General features: G+C 34.4%; 1 protein-coding gene across 9 annotated transcripts in view; it reads left to right on the top strand.

The window, feature by feature from the left end:
- The first annotated feature begins 261 nt into the window (after window positions 1-261).
- The window catches only part of LOC149782240 (uncharacterized), an 84,854-nt gene continuing 67,273 nt past the window's right edge, over window positions 262-17,842 (top strand). For all 9 annotated transcript variants that reach the window (XM_089933627.1, XM_089933626.1, XM_089933625.1 and 6 more), the window contains exons 1-2: window positions 262-529; window positions 16,863-16,912. In XM_089933627.1, coding sequence (XP_089789753.1) covers window positions 358-529; window positions 16,863-16,912 — 222 coding nt within the window. In that variant the 5' untranslated portion in view covers window positions 262-357. The remainder of the gene's footprint in view (window positions 530-16,862; window positions 16,913-17,842) is intronic.

Raw genomic sequence — 17,842 nt, 5'->3', positions numbered from 1 at the left:
TCAGACCGTGAAAGAATCGTCTGCTTTCCTCTTCTTATCATGGAAAACTAACAACTGGTTACCAGTCACACTAGAATGGTTAGCCTAACCTTGAAGTATAATTTATATTTTCAATCTATTGTAATAAGATTAAAATGAAGGACACTGTAACAGACTATGAATGGTTCTCAATCGTTTAAGTTGACTTGAATGGTTGTGCTATTTTCAGATCATATATGCTAGCTAGTACTCCATTTGTATGTACCAGTCTCCTGACACGTCGCCATATTGTTTTGACGGGATACTTGTGAGTTGGCAGGTACCTGATATTCGCGAAAGTAACATTGTACACATTCACAGAGAAAAACAAACTAAAGCATGACTCGAAGAAACGGCTCCATCATAAAGATTATTGCAGTTGCAGTAGTCCTTCTGCTTGCAATTTATTTTGTTTACTTATTTAATAACGTATCGGGACGTTTGAAAGATACAGAACGCAGTGCAGAAAGGTATCGCAGAGAACATGAATCGGTGTCTGCCCAGTTACAAGGTATGCATAAAAGAGTAGTATGTAAAATTAAGCGATAGCAGGTGCTTTCTGGTTGCGCATAAACTTATGTATATATATTTTTTACAAGAGAGATTGCATGATAAAATATTTTACATCGAAATTAGGTGACACTAAGACTGTGTTGTAGTGTTTGATTCAACGACATGGAAATCGTGCTGAAAATTAGAACTCGTTCCCGCGACATTTAAATGTAAGGGAATTAAGGTGCCACTCTACAGTTTACTTATGAAAGCTGGACAGGTATGAGGTGAAGTTGTGTGCATTTGCAATAAACACATGGGTAAAATGTTGGCATCATGTACTGTAGCTGAAATTTCTTTGTGGTTTTAGGGAAACAGTTCGAGTTTCCTGTGACCCTTTCCCCACCATTTTTGATATTTGGGGTGTAGGGTCAGAGTAAAGTGCCTGTCACAAAGTTGGGATTCACAGACATCATGTGGGGGCAGGATACAGTAGTCATTTACCAGCATGCCTAGCAAACTTGAACAATGTTATATTGAGTCTTACCTGAATGAAATTGATAGGAAAATGATTTATTTTCTTAGAAATTGCAAGTTTTATAATCATTCAGCCTTTATTCTGCTGACAGATGAGACAAAACTACAGCATTGATGAAATTTGACCTGGCACTCACCATTTTTACATTGCTAGTCACATGACCCACACAAATCTTAGAGCCTACATGCCTATGGCATCTGAAGTCCAATGGTTGTGTGATATAACCCTTTCCGATGTTCAGATATTTATTATATTTATTCTGCAAACAATGTAAAAAACTAATCACAGCAACTTGGTGAAAGTCAGATTCATCAATAATGGAGTGTCTGTCAGAGATGGCTTTGTTGTATAATGTAACTGCCATTTTTTTGCAGGTGCTGGATGAATCTGGATTTGTCATGGTTGTTGCAATAGACAGGTTTCTGATCATTATTCTGGGAATAAGTATGCTGAGAATTATGTGTCATTTAATTCTTTTACAAACTGTGTGTGAATTTTATTTTATATTTTCAAGTCGTTTTAACAACAACATTGGAAACAGATTATTGTTGATATCGTGTGACTATTGGACCTTTGATGTCATGAGAATTTAGGTTGCAAGATTTGCATGGGCCATGTGATTAGCATTGCAAATGGTGAGCACCAGGTCATATTCATCAATGCTGTTGTTTTGTCTAATCTGTCAATGGAATAAAGACAGAACCATTATAATACTTGCAATTTCTTAGAGAATAAATAATTTTCCTATTGATTTCATGCAAGTATGACTCGATGAAACATTAATTTTAAGTTTGCTAAGCCTGCTGGTAATTGGCTACCTTAAGCTGCTTCCACATAGTATCAGTGAATTTAAACTTTTAGATAGGCAATTGACTCTGACCATACACTACAATGTAAGAGTCCAAATATCAAAAATGGGAAAGGTGAGTGGAAACTCAGATTAATGGAAACAATGCACTGCCTAAACTAGACAGATATTGAAATGGCTCCTTATGTGTATGAGAAATGAACTTAATCTAGACCTAGATCAATAACTTGTTCACAGCCTCTTTTTTTTTTCTGCCATGACAGTAGCTACACTCAAGCAATGGGGATAATTTTAAGTGACTTTCGGAAAATAACGTTGGACTTGGAATCCCAAATGGGTCCTTTTCGCAGCATATCTTGTTCTCACGTAATAACTTCTTGCCTGGAATTATTGGCTTTTTTGTAAAAAAATAAGTGAAATCTTGTGTGTTTTGACTTATTATAATTTTATCACACATTTTCATGTGATTATTGGCACAACAAAATATTTAAATACCATTTGATGCTCTTATTGGGCCAAATATGCACTCAACATACATTTTTAGAATAAGAGTTTTACCCTTTTTTTTTAGCTGTTTTGAAAATTTTAACTGATGTACTTTGCGTGAAATTGATTTTTGAATTAAGTGGGTAAGGCTTTAATCCAAACTGAAAATATATTGTCAGCATGGCAGAAGTAGTACATATAGTTAGTAACATCATTCTCAAATCTTTAATATATGTTACACTGCAAAAGTGTGTCAAATTATTTACCAAAATTAACACACCATATAATAATTTCATAACTTTTAAATCAATAGATATGTAATTTTAATAGGTCTGATCGGCAGCTTAAGAGGTATAAACTTATGGGCTGATCCTTTGGCAATTGTTATCGACACGCTGTGGATTTGTAAAGATGGATTAACCTCATACTTGAGAAGTATTGTCTTGACTTTACTACTCAGTTTTTGGGTACAAGATAACATACCATTGAAACAATGAATCTACATTCTATGATTTACCCGGATTGTGCTTTTAGTTCACGGTAAGTAAAAGCAATGTGAATTCTAATATACAGTTGAGGGGCAAGTTAGCCCAAGTTATCCTATAAATTAAAAACATGTGGACATACAGTTTCACTGTCTTTTTTATTCACTTGAAGAAATTTAGGAATATCAAAACATTTATTTTAAGGTAGTATTTAACAAATGTTTAGATTTTCAATATGTTTGCAAATTCCCTTTTGTTGACAAGAAAATTGCTATCCCCAAATGTCAGAAATTCTGACTACATGCGCTTTTTAAGTTTTGATCAGCTCCTGGCATAATATCTTAGGGTTTTGGGGAAAAAATATAAATATGTACTAATTGGACCCTGGTAAATACAAAAGTTCATATTACTCCTACATTGCACTGAACTGATTAATGCTTGGGGTGGTTTCAACCATATAATTAGAGGGGAGAAGTGTGTGACTTTGGTCATAATGAATACAGTCCTGTGGAGAAATAATAAGACCCCCCCCAAAAAAAAAAAAATACCCAATGTATACCCAGATCTGCTGGCACAGTATGCTATGGCAGATCAGGTTCATTGGTTTGCAGGTGGACCTTATAGGGAAGTATATACTGTATAATTTTTCTCAGTCCTGTCTAATTGACTTTTGTACAATACATACATGTTGGCAGTTCAGAGTCTATGTTGTGGAGTTGCCATGTAGCTTGTTATAGATATTGTGAACTTGCTGTACAAGAATGCATGGCTTTCACTTTTCATAGCTTTACAAAGAGAAAAAAGCAATGAATTGATGTATTTGCTTGCCTTTCTGACTAATAAGTGCTCTCAGTAAGCCCTTTTTGAGTTCCCGAGATCTAAAATTCTGGACCTTGAAGATCCCCATTTTGTTGTACATGTACATCCATTGTAACCTTGATAACTTATTCTGGATCTCCAATATCCAGTATTTGAAAGCTGTGTATCAATTGTCCCCATTTCTTTTTCTTCATCTGGATACTCAAATTCTGATGAGTGAGGGTCCAGAACCCAAATTATCGAAAGCCAAAAGAGAAATATTTCCCCAGGAAAGGGTATTCCTACCAAAAATGTTGATTTGTTTTGATATTTTGACCAATTAGTAAAAAATTGCTGTGATTTTATCTGTTTCTAAGCACCATTACCGTATTTCATGTATTTTTTCATACCCTTTAATTTTTCATACACAATCCAGTTATCAGAATATTAATTATTTAAATGTATAATAATTTTTCATTACATATCACTTGTATTTTTTGAAAAAAATCCATTAAATTATTGGACATAAAATTTCTACTAAGAAGATTTATGTTTGCTAAAATAATCGAAAATAGTGTATTGCCATTTTGTTTTTACAAAAATCAATAATTAATTGTTGGTGAGAAAATACAATGATTGATGCATAAGCATGGGTGCCCGCAGTATAAGTCAAGGGGTTCATGTGACCCTCGGAAATCATATTGCATATATATTCTATGATATAACCCACTATTATCTTTATTGGCGAGTTCGAATAACAAGTAATGTGTATGATCACTTGTCCTTATAACATCTACTGTATGGACAATGGCTTTAATAGCACATTGACAGATTTTCATTTGCCTAAAGAGAGCCTCATTTCCCCACTGGCAGCCTCGCTGATTTGACCTCTTCTGTCAATTCTGGCACTCAGTTTCAACTGGAATAACCCAAAGTGCTAAACATGTTTAATTGCCGGGTAAATAACACTGCATAGCCATGTGGTTGTTGTGACAATGTACATTGTAATTAAAACAAGAATGAATTGTTGATTTAGAGGTGTTGATAATGGAATATAGTAGGGTGGTAGTACATGAGGATTATCACAATCGTCAGGTAACAGTCTTTTTTTCTCTTTGCAAACACTACAAATAAAAACCACCCTGAATAAATAAGGTCTTGTAAACTGACAAAATTTTGTTTCATCTCTCTCTCTCTCTCGCTCGTGCACATTAACTAAAACATGATTCCATGTTCTTTATTTTTTATTGCAATTTTATACTGAGATTATTGTTAATGCAGAAATACAAGTTACACTTAATTTCTTGACAACTTGGTCTCATATCGTTACATACGATTTACCAATAAATAATACCCATAACTAATACATGTTCAAACCATCTTAATCATTTTGCCAACATTTCACAACATAACAGCTACATATGCTCTAAATGCAAATGAGCTTGCACACTGAGACATAATTCTCTCTCTCTATCAATTCACTAATAACAACAAAAATCTTTGAGTACTTTTATTTTTATTGTAATTAGATTCTTGAATTGAGAGCAGAATGAGACAGAAAATATGCATTTACTTTGTACATTTGTACCGTTAGGTTGTCGAGTAGCATGTGTTCCGTAGAACTTGTTCAGGTACTATCCCTTTATTTTTCATACACGGTCAGTACCACCAAATGATAATTATTTATTTTACTTATACTTTTTTGTACACGGAAATTCAAAATTATTTTCTCGTGTACGAAAAATAACATGAAATACGGTACATGACTTTTCTAAGTGGGTGCACCCATGGCCTTTTCAGTGAAAGTGACTCAGAGGTGTCACACTAGCAGCCATTTTGAATTTCATTAGAGAAAAAGAACATATTGTATGATGGGATCAGGTGGCAAAATGCAACATCACTGTGCATATGAAAACTAATGTATTGATTTTTTTATTTTATTTAACAAGATATTCATTTGATAGACTTATATTCACAAAATGGATCAATTTTATTTTGCAATAAATTTTGTGGGTTTTTTCCACTTAAATGGTGAAATCAATTACCCTAATACATCAAGGTTTATCTCTGGCACCTGATACATCTGAGGTTTTTTCTGGCTTGACAGGAAAGGTAGAGGTTGCACTCGCTGAAGTCTTTTCCAGGAAACTTAAGTTTTCTTCATTTTAATTTACTTTCATAAGTGATACATATTGGATCTGAGAAACAGTATTCATTGTAACCTTTGTTGGAAGAGATTACATTGTAATTAGTGCAGGACAAATGTTTTCCAGTTCAATTTGAACATAGAAGGCGCCTTGAGAAGGCCCTTCACCAAGAAAAACTCGCCCATAAGTCATTTACTGATGGTGAGTATATTTGTTTGATATCCCTTGCATGATATCTGCATACATATTATTTTGACCTACATGTAACTAAAATGTATGGACTCGATATAAAAATGTACAATTACAGTGTGTGTATTATCTTTGAATGCTGAATGTTTCATCCCGACATATGCCCTTTTGGGTCAATGATTGAGGAATTTTTTTGATCAAAGCTCACAGTTTTATCTTTTCCAAAAGATCCTGTATGCAGGCATGACACATTGTTACTTTTATTTTTGAAGATTTTATTTATATAGTGCCCGATTGTTTGACATCATTTGCATTGAGCCACCTTATTATTATTATTATTATTATATCCTCACAAAATTATTCAGTCATTACCTCTATGAACTCTGCATAATAGTTATAAGCAACAAAGATATTTGATAAATTGTTATGAATGGGTCCAGGGCAAGCAATATTTGGGGGGGGGGGGGCACCTATCCTTAGAATTGGTAATTATTTATTGAGTACTCTAGGGAATCTTCAACATGTAGACTTCTGACCATTTTAATCTATTCTTCATTATTCCTTGCAATTTTTTCTTCATTTGTTTGTTTATAGCACATTACAAAATTAATATTTTATAGGTTTGTGTATAGTCAAAGCTAAAATTAGTTATTTTCTTCTCTTTTTTTTTGTAGAGAAGTTGCCTTTTGTTGTAGTACAAGTGGTAAATGTTATGTTCTTTTGTAATGAAAGCAAAGGATCTGCAGTCATTTTATATATATATATGTATGTATGTATAACATACTATGCATTATAATAATTGTATATTACCCATGGTTGTTATTGGAATAAAAATGCACTGTGAGGCCAAACAAAAAATGTTTCATGTCGGGCAACCATCACTGTTTCTCATTGCTGACTCAGTACTTTTTTCCCCATAGTTAAAAACATAAAGTCACATTAAATATACATGTATGTATAATGTTTATAAAAATGAAACAGTAGGAAACACACATTTTTTGTTTTGGCCTAATCATAGTTTTAGTTAGTTTCAGATCAAGGTAAAGTTTTGTTTTTGTTCTAAAGAATAGTATGCGGTATATAGATACAAGTCAACAAACTATCATACTGTACAGTGATAAATATAATTATGCCTTTTCAATAAAAAAAAAAACATCAGATGGACTGTTACAACATAATGTGATTTATTTCTTTAGAAGCAAAGTCACCAGAAGCCCATTGTGTCTTCAGCAATTCCAGGAATAAAATGTATCTGTTATTAACAGTATTTAGTATCAGCTCTTGACAGACTATGCATGTTGTCAACTCCAGATTTATTATCCCTAAAATGCACATTAAAAAAGCAAGGGCAGGTTATTTTAAGACAATGAATTTTGTTGGTAGCTTTCATCAGTCTGAGCCATCAGAATTGTGCAACTGAAATTTTGTCCACAAGTCCGTTTAACTATCATTATAATTGCAAAAATATATTTAGTGAGAAGGAGGCTAACAAAAGTAAAGAAACCTACACCTACCCACCTACCTGCTGCTACAGTTGTGTGGTTTGGGGACGGTAAACCATGCAAGCCTATTTTAAGGATGACTTTAAGTTTTGAATAATTCTTCTATCCAGAGGATCCTGTGTATTGTGTTGTAGAAACTGACTGGGGAGGTCAGCTGTGATGCAACAGATTAGGTGATAGAGTTCAAGGAAGTCTCAGAACTTGGGCCATTGGAGCTTGTAAGAATAAGATGGTAAAAAGGAGAGGTGGTTCATTGATTAGCATGCAGGACTGTTCATTCAGGATACTCTTCAGCATTCTTTTTACATACCAAATTTTTTTGTCTTGTCAGCAATTCCAGTATTCATACAGCCCCTATGCTCCTTACACACCTTGAGAAGAATTGACCGATTCTCCAGGCAGGATTGTCGGCAACGTTATCCTGTAGTGCATCTTGTGGAAGAACAAGCCACTAATAAATGTTCAAACTAAAGTCACAGTTACATTAGTTAGCAGATCCTATCATCATACATGTGTTTATTTAGAATTTAGATTTAACATTTTACATGTGTTGATAATTTAATGTTCAAACACAGTTTCAATCTGTTGAGCATATCCAACCTGTGTTTATTTAGACTTTCATTTTGGATGTAATACAGACTAATGCTATTTTCAAGGATTTAGGTCACAGTGTAGTTTATCATCATATTTAAAAAAGGAGGTAAATAAGTTTTTGGGTGTGATTTAAATCATCAGATTTGAATCAAACAACCCTGGCTGGCACCTATAAATTTCTTATATAGTTGATCATATGTGCAAGTGTTGCCAGTCTTTTATCAAATATGGCTTCTTCATCTTGAAAATAATATTGGTACTCTTCATGTGTCACTGGTAATATTGGCATAGAGTTCTTACCAAAAGTATTCTAATAATGACTACTGTTTCCTAAATGAAAATGATGCCAATCTCATATCCAGTATGGCTGCCACAGTGGCTTATGGCTCAAGAATATCAGAAATAGTTTGAACACTTATCAGTTAAAAATGAAATGGTCTTTTTATTTCCTGGAAATTCTTGTCAGACAGTACAACATCAGTCCCTTTGCATTTTGGGCATGAATGGTGCATTTGGGAACATACAAAATCTAGTTGTAGTAATTGATGTTTATTTTTAGTACATGTACCATATATACTTGCATATAAGTTGAGTCAAAGTGCAAACAACAAAGATCCTGATCTACCATATCTGCTGGTGCATTATGTGACTGCAGATCTTGGTCTGTGGAGTTTGCAGTTGGATTTGTGTTATAGGCAAGTATATATGTTTCAGTATACAGTTTGTATTATTTGCTTGTGCATGTGTCTGTCTTATGTATGTAGTAGGCTCAGTATCCTCTATACAGTTCTTGGAAACCTCCATAGGGACTCCATTGTTTTGAAATGAAAGTGATGAATGACTTTTTCTTTTTGTATCTAATTTAAGGATTATGTATTGTTTACCTTAATCTTTTATTTTATATACCTTTTATAGAGTTTTGTGCTGACATGTCTGTTGACCAAATTTTCTGTTGTTGTAATGGAGGTAAAGGACCAGGTTCACATTACCCTCTAAAAGTCCTAATATGTGGTCAACATAAATGGTCATGGATGGTTTGATATCTATTATAAAATGCTGTACCAAGATTTAAAACAGGTACATGTAACTTGTGACATCATATGCATGAGCTGCTGTCTTGGTATCAGATGACATAATGGTTAGTAGAATGCTGTAAAAGGAAATGTGTGTGCATGTTTTTTCATTTTTAAGATAGCTTTACCAGTTTGAGTCATATTGCTACGACATGTGCAGTGTGACACTTTATATTGATGTCCAGCAATGGGCCATCATGCCACAGACATGCAGCATCATGTCCCTCAGTTTTATTTTCCTGACACCAGGCTGACAAGTCCTAACAATAACATTTTAATGCTGAGCGCCAAGCGAGGCAGCTGCTAGTACAATTTTTATAAGTCGACCTGGGTTTGAACCCATGATGTTCAGCATCCAAAGCAGATGCTGTAACTTCTAAGCCACAGGAGTGGTGAAATTATGGACAACATTTAACATGCATCACCCATCATTATATTTTGTCATATGGTAGTTGAGGTTGATAAGGTATAATCTGAATGGACTTGGTTCATTCATAAAGGTGCTCTGTATTAAAAATAAGATTTGTTCTTCTCTGATCTTCTGAAGATGATCTTAGAATCACTAAAAGAATGTTCTAAAAAATTACACAAGAATAATGAACACAAATATGTCATAATTATACGGTGGTGAAATATTTATAAATTAAATATTTTGTACAATTACTACATCAGCAGTTATTTTTTTACAGGTTGCAGGCATATGTAAATAAAACCTTTGAGGGTTATTTTTCACTGATTTCTGTATTTAAAAAATGTAATATCCACCTTTCTAATACATAAATAGTACATGTAAATAGGGCCCCCAAGTGGTCTAAAGCACTCACAGTTGCGTATCATTACCATCTCACCTCTGTCTGCTTATGTTCGAGTCTTGGCTTCGGCCAATATGATTGTGTGAGAAAGCCTGCCAGTAGCTTCTTGTGGGTCGGTGGTTTTTTCGGGGTTTTCCCAGGTTCTTCCTCCGCCATTTATACTGGTTGCCATGATCTAGAGTGAAGACAGTTGTGAGCAAGAGGCTACATATTAATGATGCCATTATCTTTAGTGCATTTTTAAAAAAATCAATTACAGTAGAATGGGTAGAAATAAACAAGATATAAAGTTTCTGAGACAATTTACCCAGGTTGTGATCTTAAAATACTACATAAACATGGATAGTAAAATGGTCAACTGTTATGTCTGTGTAGTGAGTGATACCAGCCCCACTTGAGCCTCTTGGTTTTGAATGGCAATTGCTGCTGTCTAAAATAAAATCTACCATACCGGTAATAATAAAAATGCTTCCAAAAACTTATTATACTGCATTACTAAGATTCATTTATTTATATATGTTACATTATCATTTTTGTATTTACAACATTAAAAGATGTATTGATACAGTAAATACATACAGGGAAATAACATTAAAATATGATGTTATGCAGATTTTTGTCAAAAGTGAGCCTAGTCCTTTTTAGCATTTTTCTTTGATTGGTAATGTTTTACTTTTACAAAATTCATTTCAGTTGCAGTATCTCTTCCTGATGTTAGTCCCCAGTCCATGGTAATTGTTCCATCCTCCAGTTAGTAATTGGAGGTATAGAATGTATGTAAAAAGTACAATCCCAATAAGATACTCATCATTTTGGAAGCTCAACATCTTTTTCCTTTGATTTCATGCTGTTCTCAAGCGTCTCTTGTATATCGAATGTTTTCATTATGTAAGTTGCAACTTATGTGTCCCTTTTCCTTTAATTAGAAGATATTGAGTACCTTTTACTAATCAAACATTACTTATGTTTTTGTTCTCACTTCTTGGTAACCAGTCCTAATTTTTGTCCAGGTTTATTAGTTCATTAGCTGTTACAAGAGCTAATTGGTCAAAAAGTTGGGACCCACTTCTAACTCTTCTTCACTGAAAGATCCAGCATTTTCCAGGGTGGGTCTTTGACACTTCTCAGTTAGGGAAGTCACCAATTTCTGTGAAGGTCTGTTTCTCTTTTTAGATGCTTTTCAAGGTTAGTTATACATGTACTATGTAATAAATCTACATTGCCCTGAGAGTGAGGACAGCATGGCAAACCATCAGTTTTGGTTGACACAGATCAGTTTCCAGTTATGTCAGACCCTTCTCTTCTTCTGGAGTCTCTATTTTCATCCCACCCTACAGGACACATGGTACTAATGGTATGGAAAAATGGATTCCAGTCTGGAAATTAGTGAAGATAAAATAGATTATATGTGGGTTTTGCTGGCCAGGATTGGTTGATAATGAAAATTAGATTTTAGTAATAAGAATCTTTTGTGAGCTTATCTTTTTTGTAGCTGAAAAAAAAAGTGTTTTATTGATGGAATTTCGGTTATTTAACAGTCTTGAGTTGGGTACACTCATTATCGAAATTAGTACTTGATTCTTTGGTGTGGAATTGAAAGCACATGCTTCAAACATGTGTAAGTCTAGAAAATGTGATGGCTCATATCCTTTTCTCTACACAGAAAGCTGTCATTCAGTATGCATCTATAATGATAAATATAGGTTTGATCATGAACACTAAGCAATTTAAAGTTATTCAAGTTTTAATATCACAGTGTTTGCATAGGTTTACTATCGGAACTATTAGTACCGTGAGTCATACAGGTTAGGCGACAGAGGAGGAAGTGCAGACTTTGTATGTTAATGTGGTGTACTGCTTCCTTTCTTCAGATCTGTGTCCAGTGCCTAATTCCCAACCATCAGATGTTGGCTCTGGTCCGTTGTCAGAATTTAGTTTACACATGAATTTTCTCACCTATCAGTTGACAGAATCTCACAAATACTTTCATAGCAAGACTGAACAAAAATTCATTGTCTGCTCACTCTACCCATGGTTTGCATGGTCAGTAAGGATCATTGAGAGTCATAAATTCTTCACTTAGGTGGCACTCTGCAGTTTCGTATTTTGCATACGGTTAGAATTTTAAAGAAAAAGAATTTCCCCGGCTTTCCTCACTGGTTATACTGGCTATTTAAAAATAACCTTGTATATCTTGGGTATAATTGAAAGAACCTTTAATTCCCTTTATTTTGGTGTATGATTGATGGGTGTACTATGGGTTATAGAGTATACAGCTTGGCCTTACTCCAGATGTGCACCTTTCAAAAAACTGCTAGCTCCACTTGGTCATTTTCATTTCCTAAACTTCAAATGTAAATTGTATAAAAAAGAGCCAATAACTTTTTGTACATTTTATATATTTGGTAATTCATTCATTGCACCTTCAGAAGCTGGTATTGTCTAGTCTGGCAAAATTCATTAACCCTGTTTTAATAGCTGCTATGGATAGTGTACTTTAGACTAATTCAGGCCGATTTTTTAGTACAAGGGAGTAGTCATTTTAGTTAGCAGTGTGCTTAGATCATGTACAATATCCAAAGAAATATCATCCACATTACATTAATGTAGCATAGAGGTATGCCAATATTCTCTCCATTCCATCCTTACATAAGTCACTCTTTCAAAAGTACATAAAAACTGGTGAGAGCCACATTAGTCATTGAATGTCCTTGAATTTGAGAGATTTTGCTGACAAATAAAATATGATAGATGACCCCAGGGATATACCACTGAGTACGTAGCTACTGTTATTACACAGCTTGTCCCTCTTGCACAGTGTCCCACAAATTCTCCACCAGTCCTTCATGTCTGGCTTGTATCAAATAATTTGTCTGCCAAAATCAGATTTAGAGTAAGGTTGTCAAAGCATTGCTTATGCTATAAGGCAAACCACCTTGGATTGACAACTTGCACCAGATCAAGGTTTAGCAGTGCAATAATAGCTGGTAAGTATTAGAGTTTAATCCTTAGAGAACTCCATAATACCCATGCCAGAGTGGAGAACAGACCTGCCTTCACTTTTGACACAGGTTTTACACTCTGGTGTTGGGTTTATATAGATAAATACACCTGCACAAGTGAAATATGGCCATTGTACTCAGTGCGTACTGTGTCTTTATTAACTTTGAGTCTGAACATTTTCTGCATTTTTCTGAAGTATTGGAAGTACTTATTCTCAGTTGTATTATTTGAAAGTTCACTGTCAGTTTTCCTCCCAAAGTTTTTGACATTGATGTTATTTCAGCCAAGTTCAGATTAGAAAACCCTGGGTAAAATATATAATGATGCTGATGCTTACGGTTTTTCATACACAATATAATTTTCACAGGTAAAATCTATATTAAAGTTTTAACTGATCCATTATTATGAAATATTTTCAGATCTTTATATATTTTCATAAAATAATTTTCTTCATGAAATATTAAAGTAACAAGCATAACTGTGATTTTTATAGACTGAGGGAGAACACAAAGATTAGAGGCTGCAAAACTTGAGACTGTTGGACATAATTTCTTGAAGTCATAACATTGTTATGATTGAAAATGGTATGATTTAGATGACGTTTTAGTTGCACTGGCATATTTTTGTCAACATTTATAATGCAAAGGGTAGTTTGGGTTTCCTGAAGAACTTTTTGTATTTTGTTTATTTCCCAATTTTTTGGAATCGGAAATGTCATGCAGCTGCTGTGTTCAATACTGCATACCATAGTTATAAGGCCATTCACTGTTGAACTTACTGTATAAATTTAGACTGGAAAAAGATAATGTTTAATATGGCACAGTTTGTATTAATATATTATACAGGCATTTTACACTGATGTAACATTTCGTGATTTTTTTAAAACAAAATTTAAAATCGGATTTCACTTTTATGCAGATCTTGGTAGAGTATAATATGTATGGTCCCATAGTAAATTTTAATGAAGACATGTTTGTGCAATTCCACTCAGAAAGCCATGCTGGCTACAGGTAACATGCCTGTGTGACATATTATTTATGGTATTGAGGATATTTGATATTGTAGCACAGTCATTTGTTTTTCATTAATATTTCATTAGTTGCAGATGGAACCTATACAGAGGTTACAGTGTCATTGCCAATAAATCATTATCATGGTATATCTTTTTCCAACCAGAAAAAAGAAATAAAACAAAATTAAGCTGATATTCATCTATAGATTTGCTAGTGTACCAAGCTGAGGAAATTTAATTTGGGCCCACTTAATAAAGTCATTGGTGTCCTGGGAATCATATTGTCTGTTTGTCAACAAATTAAAAAATCTAGTTAGAGTCATGCTAGACAGTTTTCTGAGCCCTGTAGTACTCATGTCACTTGCTAGACAGTTTTCTGAGCCCTGTAGTACTCATGTCACTTGCTAGACAGTTTTCATAGCCCTGCAGTACTCCTGTCACTTGCTAGACAGTTTTCATAGCCCTGTAGTACTCATGTCAATTGCTAGACATTTTTAATAGCCCTGTAGTACTCATGTCATTTCATCTTTCTCACTGTTAGTCCCTTGCTATTTTGGATTCTGCAGGATAACTTTATGGGAATCGTTGGATTCTGATCATATTTGGTATGCAGCTATTTATGAAATGATGCAACATTGAAAGAATTCAGTTTCCACCCTTATATACCACCATTTAAGAGTTATCACCACTGATTGGCTTTCCTCTCATCTCTGCAGCCTAATTGTATCAAATATTATTTGATTTCAACCAGATTTGTGATGCAGTTTTAGACGTCCTCGATGGAGCCCATACTCTGAGGGAATATGGGCTCCATCGATGACGTCTAAAACTGCATCACAAATCTGGTTGAAATCAAATAATATTTGATATAGTTAGATGGAAGATCTACCCCTAGATATTTTGGTAAGTTTAACCCTAACCCTTTACTGGTATTTATTTCTTCATTGTGATCAATTTTGGTGTGCTGCCTTAATAGGGTCCCATATAAAGATGTGGAAGCTCTTCAGTAATCACCTTTTCTGTCTGTGCATCTGATTGATCCTTAAACCACCAAAGGTCTGTAACTATTACACTTGATTGGTTACCATACTGCAGGCAAATTGCATGTTTTACCTTTTAATCACATTTTTAGGTCCATTGTTGAGAGACTTCTTGTTTTGAATCAATTCAACTCAGTGACATTCAGGTGCAAAATTTGGTATGAACCTTGTCTCAGACTTGAATGTGCCTTCTTTTTTTCTTTTTTTGTTGTTGCTTTGTCTACTTTATTTTAAGCTGTCATGGCCATTACCAAGTATATTCTTGTCTTCACATAAAAAGTTGGAATCTCATCTCTAGTCAGGATAGTTCAAGAATCCTGATGGAAATTGGCATGAACATTGTCACACAGATTTAGCTGGGGCTTTGTCTTTTGGATAGGGTTATGGCTTTTTGTCCTAGCCATACCATTTTGGACAGAGTTATGGTTCTTTGTCCTAGCCATACCATTTTGGACAGAGTTATGGTTCTTTGTCCTATCCATACTATTTTGGACAAGGTTATGGTTGGGGCCCCGAGTGGCCGAGTGGTCTAAAGCGCTCACCGTTACGGATCACTGCCATCTCACCTCTGTCTGCGTCAGTTCGAGTCTCGGATTTGGCTAATGTGGTTATGTGAGAAAGCTTGCCAGTAGCTTCTCGTGGGTCGGTGGTTCTTTCCGGGGTTTTTCCGGGTTCTTCCTCCACCATTAATACTGGCCGCCATGTATAGCCTATCTTGTGCTGAAAAATGGCGTTAAACCCTACAACAACAACAACAAGGTTATGGTTCTTTGTCCTATCCATACCATTTTGGACAGATTTATGACTCTTTTCAGTCAACTTCACATCTTTATATGGGACTTTGTGCTTGTAATTAGCACAACTTTAGAACCATTCAGCATATTCTGATTCAAATTACAACACAAAATTGTCACAAGATCTTAAGCAACATTTTTTTTTAAAGACAAAAATGGCCAGCTATACTGTACAGGGTGTATGGAATTAAGGAAACCTGCTTGTGAACTGCTCTGGGTTTTTTTACCGTTTAAAAACTAATCTTTTTTAAATAACCAATGGTCCAAGCACTCCAGAATAAATAACAAAAATTACAAAAAATGACCCAAATATTATAGAAAAATGCTGGTGTGAAAATATTGTCAGTTAAAGTTTATTGCATAAAACAAAATAAAATAAGAAAAATTACCATCACTAATTGTCTGTAAAATAATAGCTAAATGACTATTTAAAATACATATTTTGTAAACATGCATTATAGACTCCTGGTCAGATACAAAGAAGAAAAGGTATTTTCATAATTTTTTTCTCATTCAGACAATTTTGAGGTCACATTGTTTTCCATACTGAAAGCCTTCACTCTCAGTTTACAGCAGGTCATAAAATGTAATTTGCTTGAGATTTTCCAAGGTCTTGTAAACTTTTAGTTGACTTCATTTTCTTTCACATGATTGTTATTGTAATATTACCATTGTAAGATTTTTGATAATTAAAGAGAAATTGCAACTAGGCTGCAATATTTTAGTTGTGACCTGCTTACCCCAAAATAAAGGTCAAAGACAGTGATTTGGTAATTCAGATTGGTTTGGGTTTTTTCAATGTAAACATTGGCCCCTTGCATGATACTTCACTTTTAAAAAAATTATTTTTGATTATTCAGGCTAGTTAAGCTTTGGAATTGTCATACCCAATCAAGTCATTTTCAGTTTATGTCCAGTCTCTCCAAGAGTTCATAGCACTGTGAGACACCTAGATAAATCATGACAGTGATGTTATAATGTAATGATTGGGTCATTTTTGTATGCACATTAAAGTGGATTAGAGTAAGTCACAATGTCATGCATTTGAATAGATTCTTTCTCTTCTTTCAGACTTGAATGCAGCTCATGAGGAGCTTAGACAGCGTTGTGATACAGATAAGGTAGGTCACTTTCTTGTCTGTATTAACTAGAGGTCAAGCTCACCTTTTTTGTTCATGTGTACCTGAAGGCATAGACTTTAAAAATTTTGTGTCCTTTTGTTATTGGTTTTGCATGACAATTCATTGACTGTTGGCAGTTGACAAAGTAATTTACATGCAGTCTGCATTTTTTGGTTTACGATTTATCAATATTTGTGTCTCCCAGCAATTGCATCTGTAAAATATAATGCATGTACATACTGCAGATCAATTAATACTGTTCAAGATATGTGTACTGTTCATTTTGGCAAAACACAAACACATGTAATACATTAGTCAGACTTGGGTCTTCTGCATATAGTAAGTAGATATGTAAGTTATATACAGCTACCTAAAAAGATCAGGAACCAGACTTATCCAGGGGCCAGAATCCACATAAACACTGGATACGAGATCACTTAACCTCAGCTGGGACTGGAAATGATCAGAACTAAGTGAAAACTTTGTAAACAAAAATAAGAAGAACTTGGATATAATTTTGGTATTGGTCATTTGAGAATATTGCCCACTTGAATTACTTTTTCCAACTGCTTGAATATATGAGGGAATACAAGCCATTACAGTGGAATAAAATATATTAATATTTTAAAGTAGGATTTTTGTTATTTATGTATTGGCCAAACATGATGAATGAATAAAGAAATACAGTGGGATAAAATTGGATTGCTCAACTGACACACAATGTGGTACTTACTTATATGGAGTGGTCCTTTTGCTTTTGTGGCAGTCTAATTTCTTTAAGGAAAATGCTTCTTGAAACAGTTATATGGAAGTCCTTTTAAATCAACTCTCTATGGCTCTTTGAGTTGTGGTATCACTTTTATTTTGCCTGTGACACATTACATGAGATGATAATATGACAGGCCTAAGTGATTAGAGCATCCACCTTGG

Source organism: Sinohyriopsis cumingii, chromosome 15, assembly GCF_028554795.1.
Source record: "Sinohyriopsis cumingii isolate HCF-2022 chromosome 15, ASM2855479v2, whole genome shotgun sequence".
Lineage (NCBI taxonomy): Eukaryota > Metazoa > Mollusca > Bivalvia > Unionida > Unionidae > Sinohyriopsis > Sinohyriopsis cumingii.
The sequence above is the reverse complement of the archived record's forward strand: the minus strand, read 5'-3'. Positions and strand labels throughout refer to the sequence as shown.